This window comes from Salmo salar, chromosome 14 (genome assembly GCF_965601325.2).
Source record: "Salmo salar chromosome 14, fSalSal1, whole genome shotgun sequence".
In the NCBI taxonomy this organism is placed as follows: domain Eukaryota; kingdom Metazoa; phylum Chordata; class Actinopteri; order Salmoniformes; family Salmonidae; genus Salmo; species Salmo salar.
In genome coordinates this window covers 91119925-91142757 of record NC_138304.1, presented here as the reverse complement: position 1 = coordinate 91142757, position 22833 = coordinate 91119925, and the positions used below count along the sequence as shown (strand labels likewise).

Below are 22833 nucleotides of genomic sequence, written 5' to 3'. Positions count from 1 at the left end.
GCTAATTTGTGATTCACTTGAGATCATTTCCTGGCTCAAGGCTTTTTGGGGGGTGCTTGAGCAAGTTGAGCAAAGTTGTTGGGGTCATATTAGCTACTGAAATACACAGTAAAGCTATTGTCACTGACTACAAAGCCTTTGGATTCATTCTAAAGAACAGGTAATAAACAGAATATCAATGTCATGCATAAAACAAAAAGAAAGTGTTAAATGTTGAATGTAAAATATTTATAATTATAAATCTTATTGTCACAACTGATAGATCTAACAGTCATCTCAAAATAGTTTCTGAGAAATCACTTACCATCCCACTTTGAAATATGCAGACATTAATACAAATATGTTAATAATATTTATATTTCTGCGCCATGAATGATAATAATATGTATTGGATTAATGGATTATCCATTTTAATTTGATCATTTACATATTTCATTATTATTTCCAAAATCCATACCATTTAAAGCTATGGACTATCTCTCACGTGTGCAGTTGGCATCTCACGTTTGGATGAAGCAGTGAAACCGAGCACCCTCGAAGGAGCGCTTTGGGAGAATCACCCCGACACAACCCAAGCCACTGGTCCTTGAACCTGACCTTATGGGCCAGAGGCGAGCTTGTCACCCTGCTTCCCCGCTGGTGTATTGTCAACGAATAGTTTTCAATGGCCGGATAGATCGACTGGTCCATCAAATACACTTTTCTTGCTGCGCAGCTTTCCCCCCCTGTGGTGCTGCTGGTTTTGACACTGAGACAAAACCGAGAGAGAACTATGAATGATAAAGAACCAAGGAGGGCAAAAGGAGGCGGTTAGCCTTTGTAGTCGGGAGGAATGCGGAAATGTTCCTGCTCTGTGTCAAACTTCTCTGAAGGGGGTCAAGGCACATTCAGCCAGCGTGGGAAAGCGAAGAAGAGACGGAGCTCACAGACAAAAATGGGAAAAAAGAGCGTTAAAAATGAGAAGAGCATGGCTTAGAGAATATATCAAGCTTTTGTCCTATGACCTCCCCAAAAAAGTTGCAGTAGGAACTGTGTTTTTCTGTAACGCCCCCCCCCCCCCAAACCCCGGTATTATAGTTACTGCTTTGCTTGAGCTGCAGTTGAAGAGGTGGTAGCTTACTGCTGAGGGATGGGGGTTAGAGAAACGTGCATCATCAGACTACCTGTGTGGGATATGTGATGTGCTGTGTGTTAGTTTGAACATTTATCCAAAGGAGGAATGTTTTATCATTTCATGGACACGACCAATGTTGCGACTTTCACTGATAACATGAAATAAGGTAGGCTGAAATGTTCATATTTTACTTTTTGGGTTAGAAACATGTATTTTGCATGCATGTCCTTATTGTGTTCTTTTACAAATTAAATTGGTGCATTCCCTTTTTCATTAATGTAGACTATTAAAAAAATAAAAATAACACATTCAATTAAAATAAAAAATCTGCCGTGCAAAAAACTGCGATAAAATTGCATTATTACACCATAACTATTAATGCCATGGAAAGGGAGAGATATGTGTTTAAATGGACTATAGGAAGTTTAGACAATACAAGTCGGTAAACAACCACGTGCTCGCAACAGCTTGTCGCCTATAATAAACCATCATTATTAGACTGGTCACATTTGGAAAACGATATCGTAGCCTGGATGTTTTTGTGCATATTATATAGTAATTTTGCTTTATATTTTATATTCTGTTCTTTCAAGTTATTTTGCTTTTTTTCTAACTCATTCGTCTACAAATTCCGCATTATACGCATGAACATAAGTATTACGTTATTGTTGTATTATGGACTGATTTATGCACTTAGAGAACTTCTGAAAAAGTGATTAAATGTTAATGTCCTTGTTTTAGAGATGCCAGATGTGTGAGGTTGCTAGAAGGACATGAGGTTCATGCGCGTAATGAAGTGGGAGTGGATCAAGTCGAACGCATTGGGGGTTCTAGTGTTCATAGTCGGAATGATGACACAGTGTTGTAGCCTACCTGGACCTCCGTTTGACCAAAAACAGGCAGACATATAAGATGTTTACCTCTGCAACCTCTGTCTTCCTCTGATTTAGGCATTGCACGTGCCAACAACTCTGTTATGTGAGGATGGCTTTGTAAAAACCCTGGCTCTTCACATTCGTCGGATTCCCCGCAATATTCTCAACAAGAAAAAAAATCAGCAAAAATGGACAATGAAAGTGTAGCACACAGATACGAGCCCGTCGCCGAGATTGGCGAAGGTGCTTACGGAAAGGTGTACAAGGCACGAGATTTGAACAACGCGGGACGCTTTGTAGCCCTAAAAAGAGTTCGGGTACAGACGGAGGAGGAAGGGATGCCCCTCTCGACCATCCGTGAGGTGGCGGTACTGAGGCAACTGGAGGCATTTGAACACCCCAACGTGGTCAGGTAAGCAGAGATGGAACTGGTGCATCTAACAAGGGCCTCTCCTCTACCAGGAGTTCCATTATCTCTTCATGCTCTTATAACTCCAGGTATTTCTCTCTTTAAATGGCTGCATAATGTCTATATATATACTGAGTGTACAAAACATTAAGAACACCTGCCTAATATTGAGTTGCAGCCCCCACCCTTTTGCCTTCAAAATAGCCAAAATTTGTTGGGCCATGGACTCTACAAGGTGCTGAAAGCGTTCCACAGAGATGCTGGCCCATGTTGACTCCAATGCTTCCCACAGTTGTGTCAAGTTGGCTGGATGTCCTTTGGGTGGTGGTCCATTCTTGATACACATGGGGAACTGCTGAGCGTGAAAAACCTGCAGCGTTGCAGTTCTTGACACAAACTGGTGCACCTGGCACCTACTGTACTACCATACCACGTTCAAAGGCACTTAAGTATTTTGTCTTGCACATTCACCCGCTGAATGGCACACACACAATCCATGTCTCAAGGCTTAACAATCTTTCTTTAACCTGTCGCCTCACCTTCATCTGGACTGATTGAAGTGGATTGAAGTGACATCAATAAGGGATCATAGCTTTCAACTGGATTCACCTGGTCAGTCTATGTCATATTGTTTTGTACACTCAGTGTATCTAATTTGCATATGTCAGATATACATCTATATAATGTCAGATATACAGTATCTGCCTCCTTGGGATGTATTGCAGAGGCTTATGGAGTTATTTTTAATTAGGCAAGTCAGTTAAGAACAAATTCTTATTTTCAATGACGGCCTAGGAACAGTGGGTTGTTCAGTGGCAGAACGACAGATTTTTACCTTGTCAGCTCAGGTATTTGAACTTGCAACCTTTTGGTTACTAATCAAACTCTCTAACCACTAGGCTACCCTGCCGTCTTAGCCTATTGTCTTATTGACATTTGGAAAAGTTGTACTTTTGTAACTATAAACACCTTTTGATACTGGTGTTTCTATAGGGCCTCACAGTGGAGGTGTCATAATACTTAGCGGTCAAACAGGGAAATGGTTCCAATTGTTTTTCCACCATTCATTTTCCTATAGGGAATTTTAGAAACACTTAAAACAAGGGCTGTGTTTCATGTAGGCTTACCCTGGTGTGATGTTTTGATAACCATGTAAATATCTCTTGGACAAGGTGACTTTTATCAATATATTCAGCTCGATTTACGCACAGATTCGAAAATGCTAATTAGAATCAAAGTAGACATCATGCAAGACTACAAATCCCTGCAAGCTCCTGCACGTCATCTCCAGCTGAAACCTTTGCTAACAGGTATTGTGTCAATTTAAAACTTGCACAAGACAGTTCACAGAATTGTCAATTGAGAAAAATTTGATAATTTATTTATTACTAAATGTACATTCCATTAGATAGTTAATCCAGAGATTCTTACGTTCGCCTCGATTCGGCAGTCTCGCCCAGATCATTATGTAAGGTAATTAGCATTTCATTTTTGAGGGGTAAATCCAGGCGAAAATATTGATAAAAGTCACCTTGTCCTAGAGAGATTTACACAGTTATCGAAATGTCACACCAGGGTAAGCCTACACGAAACACAGACCTTATTTTAGGTGTTTCTAAAATCCCCTATGGGAAAAATGAATGATGGAAAAATTATTGGAACCATTTCCTTTTTGCCCGCTTGGATTTATGGGTATTATGGATCAAACTGTGGTAATACAACTTGATAGATTTATTTGTGTGCAGTACCTGTGACAGACATTCTTGGGTGATGTCTGTTCACTAGATTAGTCATGGGTAAAGTCATTCCCATTGCTGGTTTGAGTGAAATTTCCCAGAAAAGTAAATGAACTGCTGTTAGGAATGAAAATGAAGAAAGAAGTGATTTTGCCCCATTCCAGTATCCTACAAGAGTTGGGGATATAAACTGTGTTGTTTTTAGTCATCCAGGCCACAAGACAACATAAAAAGGTTGTTATGCTTGCAGCTGTAGACTCCCATGGGTCAGTTTGGAGGTCAGTTCGGTCCGTCAGGGAAACCACGTCATTTACCGGCCCTGCTCAAGGTCTAACCTTGCCATTTAGCTTTTGAGTGCTTTTGGATTAAAAGCTTAATGGAAACGTTTTAATAATACAAATGTTATTCTATGCCCTGCTGGTCCCACCACAGCCTCAAAGTGCATCATTATTCTCTTAAACTGAATAAATGAATAGATTCTCAATTGAGATTCCACGTATCGAAGGTTCCCCAGATTGAGTTTCATGAAATGACGACACAAAATGTGCCCTGACTCCCTATACTTTATGGTATGCATCTAATCTGTCTATTCTGTAAAGTTGTGGTTCCCTACCCCTTTAGAAAAAAAGAGTTCCAAAAGGGTTCTTTGGCTGTCCCCATAGGAGAATCCATTTTGGTTCCAGGAAGAACCCTTTTTCGTTTGAGGTAGAACCCATTTGGGTTCCACGTAGAACCCTCTGTGGAAAGGGTTTTACATGTAACCCAAAAGGGTAATACCTGGAACCAAAAGGGCTCTTCAAAGGGTTGTCCTATGGGAACAGCTGAAGAACCCTTTTAGGGCCTAGATAGCACTTTTTCTCTAAGAATGTATACATAAGCCCAAGTTTGAATCCACACCAAAGGGGGTCTGGTCTGGTCTATATCTGTAAAGCTAAACAGCATGGGAGCGAGCTGACACTGAGCAGGATGCATTCTGGACCTACTGTGTAACTACAGGCCTGCCAACCCCTGGATGTTTTAGAATGACGCCCATTAGTCATCCCATATGTTCAGTGTCTGGCGAGAGGCTGCATTGTAGCAGAACAATAACGGTTCTGAGGAGCGTTTAACCTTGCGTTTCCAACCAGGAGGCTCGCTCGTTCTGTGACATCATGGGCGTATGGTTATAATACTTTGAAAGAATCCCTCCTTACAAACCTTTGATAACAGTACAAGGGGGGCGTGGCGCGGTGCATAGAAAGAAAAGGACTACCTTCCTTAAGAGTTGGTGGGGCGGCTTTCCCATGCTTTACTTCAAAACAATTCACAGAGATTACACAGACATGAACTGCAATTTTACTGTTATTACTGCAGTGCTGTTGACTTTCAAAATATTAGAAGAAATTGAAATATGGATTTCAGTGTAAATATTAAATATTTAAAATTAAATATAAGAATTACTGCATGAACGCAATGTGGCATTCAGACCGTCTTGGCCCCATAGTGCCATTGAAATAATGATAGAGCAATGTCAGTGAGTGGATAGATTCCATCCATGTTCCTTTCACACACTAGTTGGTTGCCGTGGTGAGAGATGCTGCTCCAACAACGTCTGGTGGTTAGTCATGGGCAGTTCCTGCTTCAGTTGCCATGGCGCATCACGCGTTGCCGTGGTGCTCCTGGAGGAATGTTTGTTGTGGTCCTCGGCTCTTTGAGGAAGACACTGGCCGTCTTCTCTAGGCTTTTCACCAAAGCTTGCCCCTGACACAACTGCCAGAATAATCTGGATGTTTGGGCTCGTTTTGTTTCCCTGTAAAAATACAACCACAAGTTGATGTATTGTGTTGGATGCTCAGGAGTTGCCAAGGGTTTCCCTCGTAAAAGTCATATAATGTAGCTACAACATTATCATTGGCATTGTCAGGATAGAGGCTGAAGGATAGGTTTAGTTTTGTGGTCAGAAATCAAAACATGCCTGAAGGAGATAGGTCATAACTACGTTCGCTTGATGAGTCACCTTTTCTTAGACCTGAAGAGTTGCATTTGCTCCCAAATATATTGGTTAAGGCTTTAGCTCAGCGGGCTAAGGGGTCTTGTGGCATGTAGGAGACCTGGATTCAAACCCTGGTAGGTTGCAGTTGCATGTTTTTAAGAACGAGAATTCCAATTCAATTTCTTTGACAAGGTGTTCAACTCTCAAGTGATCTTGTTTTGGTTACTGTACTGCACCATTCCACACATACTCTAAAGCAGTGTAATTTCACTGGAATAATGGCTAGGAGATCATGTTGCCAAAATGTTGATCATTCAGGAGTAAGGAGTCATTTCAGATTGGTTCCTTTCGTTTAGCCAACAAAGCCCCAGTAGGTGAAAGCATTGCTCGCATTCTTTCAAACTGTTAGTTAAACTAGCCTGGACAGTTACCTGACACTATAAAGGAATTTCTTCCCTAACTGAATCTTAATGATTTAAATAGATTAGATCTCTCTCAGGTTTGGAATGATACTAGAGATCCTAACAAGTGTGCTTTCTCCATATTTCAGAAGGCAGTTTGCACTGGAAAAATATGGTTTGTCATAGATGGTGAGAATAAACTCAGCAAAAAAAGAAATGTCCCTTTTTCAGGACCCTGTCTTTCAAAGATAATTCATAAAAATCCAAATAACTTCACAGATCTTCACTGTAAAGGGTTTAAACACTGTTTCCCATGCTTGTTCAGTGAACCATAAACAATTAATGAACATGCATCTGTGGAACGGCCGTTAAGACACTAACAGCTTACAGACGGTAGGCAATTAAGGTCACAGTTATGAAAACTTAGGACATTAAAGAGGCCTTTCTACTGACTCTGAAAAACATCAAAAGAAATATGCCCAGGTCCCTGCTCATCTGCGTGAACGTGCCTTAGGCATGCAGCAAGGAGGCATGAGGACTGCAGATGTGGCCAGGGCAATAAATTGCAATGTCCGTACTGTGAGACGCCTAAGACAGCGCTACATGGAGACAGGAAGGACAGCTGATCGTCCTCGCAGTGGCAGACCACGTGTAACAACACCTGCACAGGATCGGTACATCCGAACATCACACCTGTGGGACAGGTACAGGATGGCAACAACAACTGCCCGAGTTACACCAGGAACGTACAACCCCTCAATCAGTGCTCAGACTGTCCACAATAGGCTGAGAGAGGCTGGACTGAGGGCTTATAGGCCTCAACAACGTCGCCTATGGGCACAAACCCACCGTCACTGGACCAGACAAGACTGGCAAAAAGTGCTCTTCACTGACGAGTCGCAGTTTTGTCTCACCAGGGGTGATGGTCAGATTCGTGTTTATCGTCGAAGGAATGAGCGTTACACCGAGGCTTGTACTCTGGAGCGGGATCGATTTGGAGGTGGAGGTTCCGTCATGGTCTGGAACGGTGTGTCACAGCATCATCGGACTGACCTTGTTGTCATTGCAGGCAATCTCAATGCTGTGCGTTACAGGGAAGACATCCTCCTCCCTCATGTAGGAACCTTCCTGCAGACTCATCCTGACATGACCCTCCAGCACGACAATGCCACCAGCCAAACTGCTCATTCTGTGCGTGATTTCCTGCAAGACAGGAATGTCAGTGTTCTGCCATGGCCAGATTTCAATCCCATTGAGCACGTCTGGGACCTGTTGGATTGGAGGGTGAGGGCTAGGGCTAGAGGTCGACCGATTATGATTTTTCAATACCGATACCGATTATTGGAGGACCCCAAAAAAAGCCGATACCGATTAATCGGCCAATTTCTTTTTTCTTTTTTTTTGTAATAATGACAATTACAACAATACTGAATGAACACTTATTTTAACTTAATATAATACATCAATAAAATCAATTTAGCCTCAAATAAATAATGAAACATGTTCAATTTGGTTTAAATAATGCAAAAACAAAGTGTTGGAGAAGAAAGTAAAAGTGCAATATGTGCCAAGTAAGAAAGCTATCGTTTAAGTGCCTTGCTCAGAACATGAGAACATATGAAAGCTGGTGGTTCCTTTTAACATGAGTCTTCAATATTCCCAGGTAAGAAGTTTTAGACTGTCATTATTATAGGAATTATAGGACTATTTCTCTCTATCCGATTTGTATTTCATATACCTTTGACTATTGGATGTTCTTATAGGCACTTTAGTATTGCCAGTGTAACAGTATAGCTTCCGTCCCTCTCCTCGCTCCTACCTGGGCTCGAACCAGGAACACATCGACAACAGCCACCCTCGAAGCAGCGTTACCCATGCAGAGCAAGGGGAACAACTACTCCAAGTCTCAGAGCGAGTGACGTTTGAAACGCTATTAGCACGCACCCCGCTAACTAGCTAGCCATTTCACATCGGTTACACCAGCCTAATCTTGGGAGTTGATAGGCTTGAAGTCATAAACAGCGCAATGCTTGAAGCATTGCGAAGAGCTGCTGGCAAAACGCACAAAAGTGCTGTTTGAATGAATGCTTACGAGCCTGCTGGTGCATACCACCGCTCAGTCAGACTGCTCTATCAAATCATAGACTTAATTATAATATAATAAACACACAGAAATACAAGCCTTAGGTCATTAATATGGTCGAATCCGGAAACTATCATCTCAATGAAATACGGAACCGTTCCGTATTTTATCTAACTGGTGGCATCCCTAAGTCTAAATATTGCTGTTACATTGCACAACCTTCAATGTTATGTCATAATTACTTAAAATTCTGGCAAAATAGTTTGCAACGAGCCAGGCGGCCCAAACTGTTGCATATACCCTGACTCTGCGTGCAATGAACGCAAGAGAAGTGACACAATTTCACCTGGTTAATATTGCCCGCTAACCTGGATTTCTTTTAGCTAAATATGCAGGTTTAAAAATACTTGTGTATTGATTTTAAGAAAGACATTGATGTTTATGGTTAGGTACACGTTGGAGCAATGACAGTCCTTTTTCGCAAATGCGCACCACATCGATTATATGCAACGCAGGACAGGCTAGATAAACTAGTAATATCATCAACCATGTGTAGTTAACTAGTGATTATGATTGATTGATTGTTTTTTATAAGATAAGTTTAATGCTAGCTAGCAACTTACCTTGGCTTCTTACTGCATTCGCTTAACAGGCAGGCTCCTTGTGGAGTGCAATGTAAATCAGGTGGTTAGGGCGTTGGACTAGTTAACCGCAAGGTTGCAAGATTGAATCCCCGAGCTGACAAGGTAAAAATCAGTTGTTCTTCCCCTGAACAAGGCAGTTAACCCACCGTTCCTAGGCAGTCATTGAAAATAAGAATGTGTTCTTAGCTGACTTGCCTAGTTAAATAAAGGTTAAATTAAATAAAAAATAAGTCAATAGAGGTTATAAGTGCAATAAATCATCAGTCTTTAACTTTAGAGGAATAACAATGTAAACTCAGCAAAAAAAGAAATGTCCTCTCACTGTCAACTGTGTTTATTTTCAGCAAACTTAATATTTGTATGAACATAACAAGATTCAACAACTGAGACATAAACTGAACAAGTTCCACAGACATGTGACTAACAGAAATGGAATAATGTGTCCCTGAACAAAGGGGAGGTCAAAATCAAAAGTAACAGTCAGTATCTGGTGTGGCCACCAGCTGCATTAAGTACTGCAGTACATCTCCTCCTCATGGACTTCACCAGATTTCCCCGTTCTTGCTGTGAGATGTTACCCCACTCTTCCACCAAGGCACCTGCAAGTTCCCGGACATTTCTGGGGGGAATGGCCCTAGCTAGAGGTCGACCGATTAATCGGAATGGCCGATTAATTAGGGCCGATTTCAAGTTTTCATAACAATCGGTAATCGGTATTTTTGGACACCGATTTGCTGATTTATTTATTATTATTTTATTTTTTTACACCTTTATTTAACTAGGCAAGTTAGTTAAGAACAAATTCTTATTTAAAATGACGGCCTACACTGGCCAAACCCTAATCCGGACGACGCTGGGCCAATTGTGCGCCGCCCTATGGGACTCCCGATCACGGCCGGTTGTGATACAGCCCTGGATCGAACCAGGGTCTGTCGTAACGCCTCTAGCTCTGTGATGCAGTGCCTTAGACCGCAGCGCCACTCGGGTTAATGAACTACAAACAAACCTTTTATAAACCCTTTATAAGCATTTTATAGATTAGACTTTTATATAAGTGTTATCATAATATCAGACTCACGTAACAATGCTAAGCAGCAGTATTCACTCTCCTCCTCTGCCTCTCTCTCTGCAGACTGTTCGATGTGTGTACTGTGTCTCGGACCGACCGCGAGACCAAGCTGACCCTGGTCTTTGAGCATGTTGACCAGGACCTGACCACATACCTAGAGAAAGCCCCTGATCCTGGGGTGCCACCTGAAACAATCAAGGTGAGTCTGACGTTACTGCTGGGATTGATACAGATCTTGGATCAGATTACCCTCACTTAATACCCTTCCCCATTGGAGGGTGAAACACAAACACAGATTTTAGTGTCTAGGGGAAACTTCTCAGTTGAATTGTAAATTGTACTCATTAGGTCTATGAATAGAGTGTATTCGGAAAGTATTCAGACCCCTTGACTTTTTCCACATTTTGTTACGTTACAGCCTTATTCTAAAATGGATTAAAATGTTTTTCCCCCCCTCATCAATCTACACGCAATACCCCATAATGACAAAGCAAAAACAGTTTTTTGCAAATGTATAATAAAAAAACACTGAAAATATCACATTTACAAGTATTCAGACCCTTTACTCAGTACTTTGTTGAATCCCCTTTGGCAGTGATTACAGCCTTGAGTCTTCTTGGGTATGACGCTACAAGCTTGGCACACCTGTATTTGGGGAGTTTCTCCCATTACTCTTTGCAGATCCTCTCAAGCTCTGTCAGGTTGGATGGAGAGTGTCGGTGCAAAGCTATTTTCAGGTCTCTCCAGAGATGTTCAATCTGGTTCAAGTCCGGGCTCTGGCTGGGCCACTCAAGGGCGTTCAGAGACTTGTCCCGAAGCCACTCCTGCATCGTCTTGGTTGTGTGCTTAGGGTCATTGTCCTGTTTGAAGATGAACCTTCACCCCAGTCTGAGGTCCTGAGCGCTCCGGAGCAGGTTTTCATCAAGGATCTCTCTGTACTTTGCTCCGTTCATCTTTCCCTCAATCCAGACTAGTCTACCAGTCCCTGCCGCTGAAAAACATCCCCACAGCATGATGCTGCCACAACCATGCTTCACCGTAGGGATAGTGCCAGGTTTCCTCCAGACGTGACACTTGGCATTCAGGCCAAAGAGTTCAATCTTGGTTTCAACAGACCAGAGAATCTTGTTTCTCATGGTCTGAGAGTCCTTTCGATGCCTTTTGGCAAACTCCAAGCATGCTGTCATGTGCCTTTTACTGAGGAGTAGCCTCCGTCTGGCCACTCTACCATAAAGGCCTGATTGGTGGAGTGCTGCAGAGATGGTTGTCTTTCTGGAAGGATCTCCCATCTCCACAGAGGAACTCTGGAGCTCTGTCAGAGTGACCATCAGGTTCTTGGTCACCTCCCTGTCCAAGGCCTTTCTCCCCCGATTGCTCAATTTGGCCGGGCGGCCAGCGCTAGGAAGAGTCTTGGTGGTTCCAAACTTCTTCCATTTAAGAATGATGGAGGCCAATGTGTTCTTGGGGACCTTCAATGTCGCAGAATTTTTTTGCCACCCTTCCCCAGATCTGTGCCTCAACACAGTCCTGTCTCGGAGCACTACAATTCCTTCAACCTCATTGCTTGGTTTTTGTTCTGACATGCATTGTCAACGGTGGGACCTTTATATAGACAGTTGTGTGCCTTTCCAAATCATGTCAAAATCAATTGAATTTAGCACAGGTGGACTCCAATAAAGTTGTAGAAACATCTGAAGGATGATCAATGGAAACAGGATGCACCCGAGCTCAATTTACAGTCTCATAGCAAAGGGTCTCAACAATTTTTAACTTTTTATAAATTTGCAAACATTTCTATAAACCTGTTTTTGCTTTGTCATTATGGGGTATTGTATGTAGATTGATGAGGAAAATATTTTTTAAATCAATTTTAGAATAAGGTTGTAGCGTGACAAAATGTGGAAAAAGTCATGGGGTCTGAATACTTTCCGAAGGCACCGTATGTGGACCTTGTTTTTTGCAGAGTATCCAGGGAATATTTCTGCCCTGGCCCAGACAGGAACAGAGAGGATGGAACTCCCAAATATCAGAAAGCGTTCAGGCTTGTTGAAGGGCAGCACATGTGTCCAGTGTAATTTTTGGCTCTCTTTTAAAAAAATGTAGTCTTAGCCATTTTGACTGAAATATCATTAAGTCTTAGTCACATTTTTGTTATTTGAATATGATTTAGTCTAGTTATTGTCAAAATGATGAAAACACTGGGCCATTTTAGTCAACTAAATTCCCTTTCATTTTAGTCACATTTTAGTCACTGTCACGTCCTGGCCAGTATAAGGGTTAATTGTCATTGTAGTTTGGTCAGGACGTGGCAGAGGGTATTCGTTTTATGTGGTTCGGGGTGGTGTGTTTGTTGAAGGGGCATTTGATTTAAGTATTCCGGGGTTTTTGGGCACTGTTTGATTTTCATGTATTCTATGTTTAGTCTAGTGTGTCTGTTTCTATGTTTGGTTAATTGGGGTTGGGACTCTCAGTTGAAGGCAGGTGTTGTCTATTTGCCTTTGATTGAGAGTCCCATATATTAGGGTGTGTTTGTCATTTGTGGGAGATTGTTCTGTGTTTAGCCTTGTGCCTTGCCAGACTGTTTTGTTGATTGTTCGTTCTTTTGTTATTTTGGTGTTCATTTTGAATTTATTAAAACGTCAAGATGAGCATACACATACCTGCTGCGTTTTGGTCTCATCACTACGACAACTGTGACAGTCACATCAATCAATCAATCAATCAATCAATCAATCAATCAATCAATAAATCAATAAATCAAATGTATTTCTAAAGCCCTTCTTACATCAGCTGATGTCACAAAGTGCTGTACAGAAACCCAGCCTAAAACCCCAAACAGCAACCAATGCAGGTGTAGAAGCACAGTGGCTAGGAAAAACTCCCTAGAAAGGCTAGAACCTAGGACGAAACCTAGAGAGGAACCAGGCTATGAGGGGTGGCCAGTCCTCTTCTGGCTGTGCCGGGTGGAGATTTTAACAGAACATGGCCAAGATGTTCAAATGTTCATAGATGACCAGCAGGGTCAAATAATAATAATCACAGTGGTTGTAGAGGGTGCAACAGGTCAGCACCTCAGGAGTAAATGTCAGTTGGATTTTCATAGCCGATCATTCAGAGTATCTCTACCGCTCCTGCTGTCTCCAGAGAGTTGAAAATAGCAGGTCTGGGACAGGTAGCACGTCCGGTGAACAGGTCAGGGTTCCAGTACAGTTGAAACTGGAGCAGCAGCACACCCAGGTGGACTGGGGACAGCAAGGAGTCATCAGGCCAGGTAGTCCTGAGGCATGGTCCTAGGGCTCAGGTCCTCTGAGAGAGAAAGAAAGAAAGATGGATAGAAAGAAAGAAAGAAAAAGAGAGAGAGAATTAGAGAGAGCATACTTAAATTCACACCGGATAAGACAGGAGAAGTACTCTAGATATAACAGACTGACCCTAGCCCCCGACACAAACTATTGCATCACATTTGTACTGCCTCATTAATCTATAGTAAACATAAATCACTGACTTCCATGTGAACAAACACACATATCCTTATCCTAACAGATTTTCCTGCATAACATCCTATTCTCTTCCCAACAGAAGAATATAACAAACATATATAACAATGATATAGAACAATTAACAATAATATAGAACAAATTCCTAACTCGGCCTACATAGATATTGCACATTACACACAAAACAGAAACACACAAGCGCAGAGAGAGAGAGAGAGAGAGGAGAGAGAGAGAGAGAGAGAGAGAGAGAGAAGCACAATCACCAGATGGTGCTGCAAAGTATTGGCAAAGTAGTATGGGTTGCACCTCCGTCACTCGGTCATGTCATTGCCATTGTCATTAACGTTCCAAAGATGCCGCAGCCATGCTGATTTCCAGAAGTATTTTTTACATTTTTTATTTCACCTTTATTTATTAACAAGTTAGGCCAGTTGAGAACAAGTTCTCACTTACAACTGCGACCTGGCCAAGATAAAGCAAAGCAGTGAGACACAAACAACAACACAGAGTTACACATAAACAAACATACAATCAATAACACAATAGAAAAATATTATGTACAGTGTGTGCAAATGTAGAAGAGTAGGGAGGTAAGACAATAAATAGGCCATAGAGGCGTAATAATTACAATTTAGCATTAACACTGGAGTGATAGATGTGCAGATGATGATGTGCAAGTAGAGATACTGGGATGCAAAAGAGCAAGAAGATAAATAACAATATGGGGATGAGGTAGTTGGGTGTGATATTTACAGATTGGCTGTGTACAGGTACAATGATCGGTAAGCAGCTCTGACAGCTGCTGCTTAAAGTTAGAGAGTGAGATATGAGTCTCCAGCTTCAGTGATTTTTGCAATTCGTTCCAGTAATTTTAGAAAGAGAGGGTCCAGATTGTCTAGCCTAGCTGATTTGTAGGGATCCAGATTTTGCATCCAGATCAGCTGTCTGGATTTGGGTGAAGGAGAAGCGGGGGGGAAAGGGGGGGGGGGGCTTGGGCAAGTTGCTGCAGGGGTAGCAGAGCTGTTGGTGAGGGTAGGGGTAGCCAGGTGGAAGCATGGCCAGCCATAGAAAATGCTTATTGAAATGATCGATTATCGTAGATTTATCAGTGGTGACAGTGTTTCATAGCCTCAGTGCAGTGGGCAGCTGGGAGGAGGTGCTCTTATTCTTCATGGACTTTTTGGAATTAGTGCTACAGGATGCAAATTTCTGTTTGAAAAAGCTAGCCTTAGCTTTCCTAATTGACTGTGTATATTGGTTCCTGACTTCCATGAAAAGTTTCATATTGCAGGGGCTATTCAATGCTAATGCCGAATGCCACAGGATGTTTTTGTGCTGGTCAAGGGCAGTCAAGTCTGGGATGAACCAAGGGCTATATCTGTTAGTTAATTTTTTTTTGAATGGGGCATGCTTATTTAAGATGGTGAGGAAAGCACTTTTAAAGAGCAACCAGGCATTCTCTACTGACGGGATGAGGTCAATATCCTTCCAGTCGATTAGAAAGGCCTGCTCGCTGAAGTGTTTTAGGGAGCGTTTGACAGTGATGAGGGGTGGTCGTTTGACCGCAGACCCATTACGGACGCAGGCAATGAGGCAGTGATCGCTGAGATCCTGGTTGAAGACAGCAGAGGTGTATTTAGAGGGCAAGTTGGTCAGATTTAGGGTTGTACCTAGTAGGTTCCTTGATCATTTGTGTGAGATTGAGGGCATCTAGCTTAGATTATAGGACAGCCGGGGTGTTAAGCATATCCCAGTTTAGGTCACCTAACAGTACGAACTCTGAAGATAGATGGGGGGCAATCAATTCACATATGGTGTCCAGGGCACAGCTGGGGGCTGAGGAGGGTCTATAACAAGCAGCAACGGTGAGAGACTTGTTTCTGAAAAGGTGGATTTTTAAAAGTCGAAGCTCGAATTGTTTGGGCACAGACCTGGATATTATGACAGAACTCTGCAGGCTATCTCTGCAGTAGATTGCAATTCCGCCCCCTTTGGCAGTTCTATCTTGTTGGAAAATGTTGTAGTTGGGGATAGAAATTTCAGGATTTTTGGTGGTCTTCCTAAGCCAGGATTCAGACTCGGCTAGGACATCAGGGTTGGCAGAGTGTTCTAAAGGAGTGAATAAAACAAACTTAGGGAGGAGGCTTCTGATGTTAGTAGAATGGGGGATAATGACTTTGAACTGGAGCTAATAATGACTGTTTTGCCCATTGATGCTGTTGAGTCACTAAACTTCGAGTCAGAATCAAGTTCCAAGTCCCCTGTGCTTGAATCCATGTCTGAGTCACCAATGTGTAAAATGCAGTCCGCCAATACATGAATGATAATTGCTAGAATCAAGCTGTTTCTCTGAGGAAAAGAGGGAGACTTGGCTAGTACTTTGGCTACAGAACCTGGCTATGAAATGCAGTGGGGAAAGTGTGAGGGTTGAGCAAGACTACACATTTAAAGACTTTTCTATACTCTAGGGAGAGAAAAAGATAGCTAGACTATTGTTTTACTATTAAACTGAATGCTGCTATTGTTTTTCATTTCGTAAAGCAGCTTGTGTTTCTTAACCGTAGTCTGGATCTGAGTACCTCCTCAACCCTTCACCGAATGCGAACACATTTGGGGCTGTCTGATTGAGGACTTTTGAGGAAATGGGAAACGTTGTGTACATAGCCCATGCGTCGTCAATGAGCTGCATGGTGCAATTCTGTGACAAGTAGAGCTCTCCTTCAAGGAGTGAATGGGAGTCAATTGGGTGCAATATTACAAATCTTTTCCGAGATATGAGAGAATTATTTTGTTCTCTATCATATCATATAGTTTTGGAATAGTGACATTACATACTTTTAAGGAAAATAAGCAGGTTTCTTGATTCATACCCTGACTTTGAGAATTGCATGAAGATTAGCTTAGCAACCGCGTGACGCAGCATGACAACATGAACGAGATTGGTCGAAAGTCTGCTGGGTGGTGTTCCTCTTCTTAATTTTGTTTTAATTTCACCTTTATTTAACCAGGTAAGCTAGTTGAGAACAAGTTCTCATTTACAACTGCGACCTGGCCAAGATAAAGCAAAGCAGTGCGACACAAACAACAACACAGAGTTACACATGGAATAAACAAGCGTACAGTCAATAACACAATAGAAAAAAAAGAAAGTCTATATACAGTGTGTGCAAATGGCGTGAGGAGGTAAGACAATACATAGGCCATAGTAGCGAAGTAATTACAGTTTAGCAAATTAACACTGGAGTGATAGATGAGCAGGTGGTGATGTGCAAGTAGAAATACTGGTGTGCAAAAGAGCAGAAAAGTAAATAAAAACAATATGGGGATGAGGTAAGTAGATTGGGTGGGCTATTTACAGATGGGCTATGTACAGCTGCAGTGATCGGTTAGCTGCTCAGATAGCTGATGTTTAAAGTTAGTGAGGGAAGTATGAGCCTCCAGCTTAAGCGATTTTTGCAATTCGTTCCAGTCATTGGCAGCGGAGAACTGTAAGGAAAGGTGGCCAAAGGAGGTGTTGGCTTTGGGGAGAGTACCCAAGAAAAAAATACCTGAAAAAAGTATTTCCCAATGGGATTCCTGTCTCCTCTTTCTCTAATGTTGTCAATCAGATAGGTGCTGTGTTCCGCTTCCTGTGACAGGGCTTAATGTTGCGATGACTCCTCAGCTGTAATAGGTGTCAGAGCTGACCTGATGATATTTAATAGACCTTAGTGTTAACCTTGTGACTATTCTCTGTTCACAGCAAATGGTCAGCTGTATGGTCTATGAGCTAACGTGAACCCTATGGGTGGTGTTTTCATATACTCTACATCAGTGTAGCTTTTCAAAATGCAGCTGTTTTGTGGAATAGCCAAACATGTAAGATCAAGTCGACTGGATATGTATTGTTGAAGCAAGCTTTACCATCGAGGCATACTCAGCCGAACCACATAGACTCCAAAGCAAGCATGGAAAACCACTTGTTGGGTGGGAGTGAGATCTCCCCCATTCATTCTCAACATCCAAACAGCATCTGGAGGGATGAGGGACAATGGATAACGATCAAGTGCATGATGACAGCGGCACCGTCCCTTTTATTTCCATGACAGTGGACACTGCAAACCCCGGCCCCCCAACTACTTAATTTACACCCCTCCAGACCAGAGGACACCAGATTGCAGACCACCCCTCCAGCCCACACAGGCCCACCCCTCCAACCCCCACTGCCCATCTCACCCTCGCCCAGCCTGTCCATCCACTCCTCCTGACCCCTTTCAGGCCTCCAGTCAGACCCACCGCATGGTAATTGATGAAAGAGACCCCGGGAATCAAATGAGCTGGAAGGACATCAAGCGGCCGGTCTCTCTCCCCCTGCCTTGGGGAGTACGACTGGTCTGACGCTGCCCCCCCCCCCCCCCCCCCCCCCCCCCCCCCCCCACCCCAGAACCCTCATCTGTCCCCCGTCTCCAGGCCTGTAAAAGGCTGGTTAATGAAGCATAGGGAGGGAATTACACTAACGCTAACTGGCAGATGTCCTGTATTGTGCCCAGCTACAATAAACAATATGGCCGCCTCTTGCTTATTAGCATGAGAAAAGGGTCTGCACTCAGAGAAGCAATGTTTTGACTGTTTTTTTATGTGGGTTACTTTTTTCAGGTCTTTTTTTCTTGGGTACACTTCTTTTTGGGGGGGCTTTGGTCGCTTGCCTTGTGCTTCCTAGCCAGCTTTCTCTGGCTGAACTGCTGTCATAGACGGTTAGGTTGTTGGGTAACCTGTTGCTCTGTGTCACCTCCTGTGACATTGGTTTGCATCAAGTCAGGTTTTTTTTGCATACTATCTGCAGATGGGAGATTAGATATTAATGTCAGTCTGATAGTTTGACATTATCCCCAGCCCTACAAGCTATTCACTGCTATTTGCAACTAAAATGGATGAACTCTGCGTCATGAATCTTCACTTGCATCATGTATGACTGTTATATGAATGAACTGAAACAGGAGAGAGGAGATGGAGCATAGAGGGGGCATGGTTGTTGTTTGTATGTTTGTCCTCGAGTCACACTTCTGAGATAATTGGGGTTTTGTAGGAAATGCTGTTGAAAGGAAACATGTCGCAAATGGCCATTTAAAGCAAACAGAGAGGAACTCATGGGGGCGGTGCCATTGTGTCAGCTCCCTAAATAACTGCCTCTGCCCCTGTCTGTTGACCTGCTAGGTCACGGGTGGATGGATATTCAAAAAGGAAGGCCTGTTTACACTCTCTGGCCTGCCACACACACATATTCCCTCTGCCCTGTATCTTCTCTAACACACAGACACACATCCAGGGTCCTGTCCCTATTCCGTGCATTGTGAGAGGCTCTAGTCCCCTCCCCTCGACCCTGGTCACCCCGCGCCGTTTGCTAATGTTTTCTTCTTGAGTATGCAGCTCATTGTTTCAGCTCTTTTAATCACTCACCAGCTGCTAGGGTCAGTGAATGGAGCCCCGCGCGGGCCCAGGTCCATGTCACTTGTGAGGTCTTGGCGACGGGTTTCGGGGGGGTACGCCGCACCGCCGCCTGCTGCAACCCCAGCAGCAGGCCGATTCATGTCGCAACTGTGAAAGCGCCCCTCTTTCTCTCCCTCTCCATTTCTCTTTCCCTCTCTTTCTCTTTTAATCTGCCCCAATCTCTCTGTCTCTATCACTCAAACAGCCCCCACTGCCACTATCACCCTCAGTCCTTATGTTGTTGTGGCTGGGCTGAGAGTTTCCACCAGAATGAGGAAATGGCCGTTTATCCCTCCTCTCAGACTCTTTCTCTCTCTCTCTCTCTCTCTCTCTCTCTCTCTCTCTCTCTCTCTCTCTCTTTCTCCTTTCTTTCTCTCTCCCCGGACTGAGTGCTTGTGGGTATTAGGGCCGCTGTGGGGCCTGTGGGGCCGTCCTTGGCTACAGCTTGAACTAGTGGATCTACAATGATCAATCCTCCTCAGCTCGGCCCAGACAGCTGCAGGGTGGGCAGGGAAGGAGGCAGAGAGAGAGGCCCACCACCAACAGATCAAGGTTGCATCCCAAATGACACCCTATTCCCTTTGTAGTGCACTACTTTTGACCAGGGCTTATAGGGAATAGGGTGCCATTTGGAACACAGATAAGAACTACTCCCCACAGCAACATGTCTTTCCTGCTCTGCTCTCTCTCCACAGTCGTGTCAGTTATCAGCATCTGCCACACAAAGGCTTTAAAGGGACACGCTCTCTTTTTTCCTAGTCGACAGGCTGCTACACTGCCTACAAGGCCTCAGTGATTTAACTTCTCTCTGTGGGACTTTTCAGTGTTCTGAGGTCTGTTGATGGTTGATTTAGAAGAGAAACCAATGATGCTGAACCATTGAACCCTCTGCCAGGGATATCAGGTGTATTTTCTCAGTGTCCATGTGTCATGTTGTACCTGTTAAGACTGTGTCTGAATGTCCGTTTGTCCTTACAGGATATGATGTACCAGCTGCTGCAGGGGTTGGACTTCCTGCACTCACACCGTGTGGTTCACCGGGACCTGAAACCCCAGAACATCCTGGTCACCAGCGGAGGACAGATAAAACTGGCCGACTTCGGTCTTGCCAGAATATACAGCTTTCAGATGGCCCTGACCTCCGTGGTGAGAACCTTACTGTTATACACCTGTTATAACCTCTTATAAACTGTTAAAACACCAAGAATATACAGCTTTCAGATGACCCTGACCTCTGTGGTGAGAACCTTACTGTTATACACCTGTTATAAACCTCTTATAAACTGTTAAAACACCCAGAATATACAGCTTTCAGATGGCCCTGACCTCTGTGGTGAGAACCTTACTTTTATACACCTGTTATAAACCTCTTATAAACTGTTAAAACACCCAGAATATACAGCTTTCAGATGGCCCTGACCTCTGTGGTGAGAACCTTACTTTTATACACCTGTTATAAACCTCTTATAAACTGTTAAAACACCCAGAATATACAGCTTTCAGATGACCCTGACCTCTGTGGTGAGAACCTTACTGTTATACACCTGTTATAAACCTCTTATAAACTGTTAAAACACCCAGAATATACAGCTTTCAGATGACCCTGACCTCTGTGGTGAGAACCTTACTGTTATACACCTGTTATAAACCTCTTATAAACTGTTAAAACACCCAGAATATACAGCTTTCAGATGACCCTGACCTCTGTGGTGCGAACCTTACTGTTATACACCTGTTATAAACCTCTTATAAACTGTTAAAACACCCAGAATATACAGCTTTCAGATGGCCCTGACCTCTGTGGTGAGAACCTTACTGTTATACACCTGTTATAAACCTCTTATAAACTGTTAAAACACCCAGAATATACAGCTTTCAGATGACCCTGACCTCTGTGGTGAGAACCTTACTGTTATACACCTGTTATAAACCTCTTATAAACTGTTAAAACACCCAGAATATACAGCTTTCAGATGGCCCTGACCTCTGTGGTGAGAACCTTACTGTTATACACCTGTTATAAACCTCTTATAAACTGTTAAAACACCCAGAATATACAGCTTTCAGATGGCCCTGACCTCTGTGGTGAGAACCTTACTGTTATACACCTGTTATAAACCTCTTATAAACTGTTAAAACACCCAGAATATACAGCTTTCAGATGACCCTGACCTCTGTGGTGAGAACCTTACTGTTATACACCTGTTATAAACCTCTTATAAACTGTTAAAACACCCAGAATATACAGCTTTCAGATGACCCTGACCTCTGTGGTGAGAACCTTACTGTTATACACCTGTTATAAACCTCTTATAAACTGTTAAAACACCCAGAATATACAGCTTTCAGATGACCCTGACCTCTGTGGTGAGAACCTTACTGTTATACACCTGTTATAAACCTCTTATAAACTGTTAAAACACCCAGAATATACAGCTTTCAGATGGCCCTGACCTCTGTGGTGAGAACCTTACTGTTATACACCTGTTATAAACCTCTTATAAACTGTTAAAACACCCAGAATATACAGCTTTCAGATGACCCTGACCTCTGTGGTGAGAACCTTACTGTTATACACCTGTTATAAACCTCTTATAAACTGTTAAAACACCCAGAATATACAGCTTTCAGATGACCCTGACCTCTGTGGTGAGAACCTTACTGTTATACACCTGTTATAAACCTCTTATAAACTGTTAAAACACCCAGAATATACAGCTTTCAGATGGCCCTGACCTCTGTGGTGAGAACCTTACTGTTATACACCTGTTATAAACCTCTTATAAACTGTTAAAACACCCAGAATATACAGCTTTCAGATGACCCTGACCTCTGTGGTGAGAACCTTACTGTTATACACCTGTTATAAACCTCTTATAAACTGTTAAAACACCCAGAATATACAGCTTTCAGATGGCCCTGACCTCTGTGGTGAGAACCTTACTGTTATACACCTGTTATAAACCTCTTATAAACTGTTAAAACACCCAGAATATACAGCTTTCAGATGGCCCTGACCTCTGTGGTGAGCATTTTAACATTGGACCAATGCGTCAAACTTTGCCTTCGTTGAGCCATGCATAGGCATGGGCTTAACCGGCTTGATCCAGTGTTCATTTTGGCACTCTTTTTTTAGATTTTGTCTAGTCTTAGTCATTTTGACTAAAATATCATTAAGTCTTAGTCACATTTTTGTCATTTGAATAATTATTTAGTCTAGTTATTGTCAAAATTATGAAAACACTGGGCCATTTTAGTCAACTAAATGCCCTTTAATTTTAGTCACATTTTAATCATATCACATTTGTATTGCCTCATTAACCTATAGTAAACAAATCACTGACGTCCATGTGCTCAAACATACAGTGCGTTCGGAAAGTATTCAGACCCCTTCACTTTTTCCACATTTTGTTACGTACAGCCTTATTCTAAAATGTAGCGCCAAATCAAGCCGTTTCTCCCAGGAAAAGAGGGAGACTTGGCTAGTACTTTGGCTGCAGAACCTGGCTATGAAATGCAGTGGGGAAAGTGTGAGGGTTGAGCAAGACTACAAATTTAAAGACTTTT

At 42.8% G+C, this 22833-nt stretch overlaps 1 protein-coding gene across 2 annotated transcripts in view; it reads left to right on the top strand.

Annotated features, from left to right (window-relative positions):
- Positions 1–1152: 1152 nt before the first annotated feature.
- Positions 1153–22833, top strand: part of cdk6 (cyclin dependent kinase 6) — a 188197-nt gene continuing 166516 nt past the window's right edge. The window contains exons 1-4 of one of the 2 annotated variants that reach the window (NM_001146617.1): positions 1153–1280; positions 2065–2401; positions 10367–10502; positions 20245–20412. In NM_001146617.1, coding sequence (NP_001140089.1) covers positions 2178–2401; positions 10367–10502; positions 20245–20412 — 528 coding nt within the window. In that variant the 5' untranslated portion in view covers positions 1153–1280; positions 2065–2177. Of the gene's footprint in view, positions 1281–1940; positions 2402–10366; positions 10503–20244; positions 20413–22833 lie in introns of those variants that run through there. The other variant, XM_045693645.2, reaches the window with a different exon arrangement.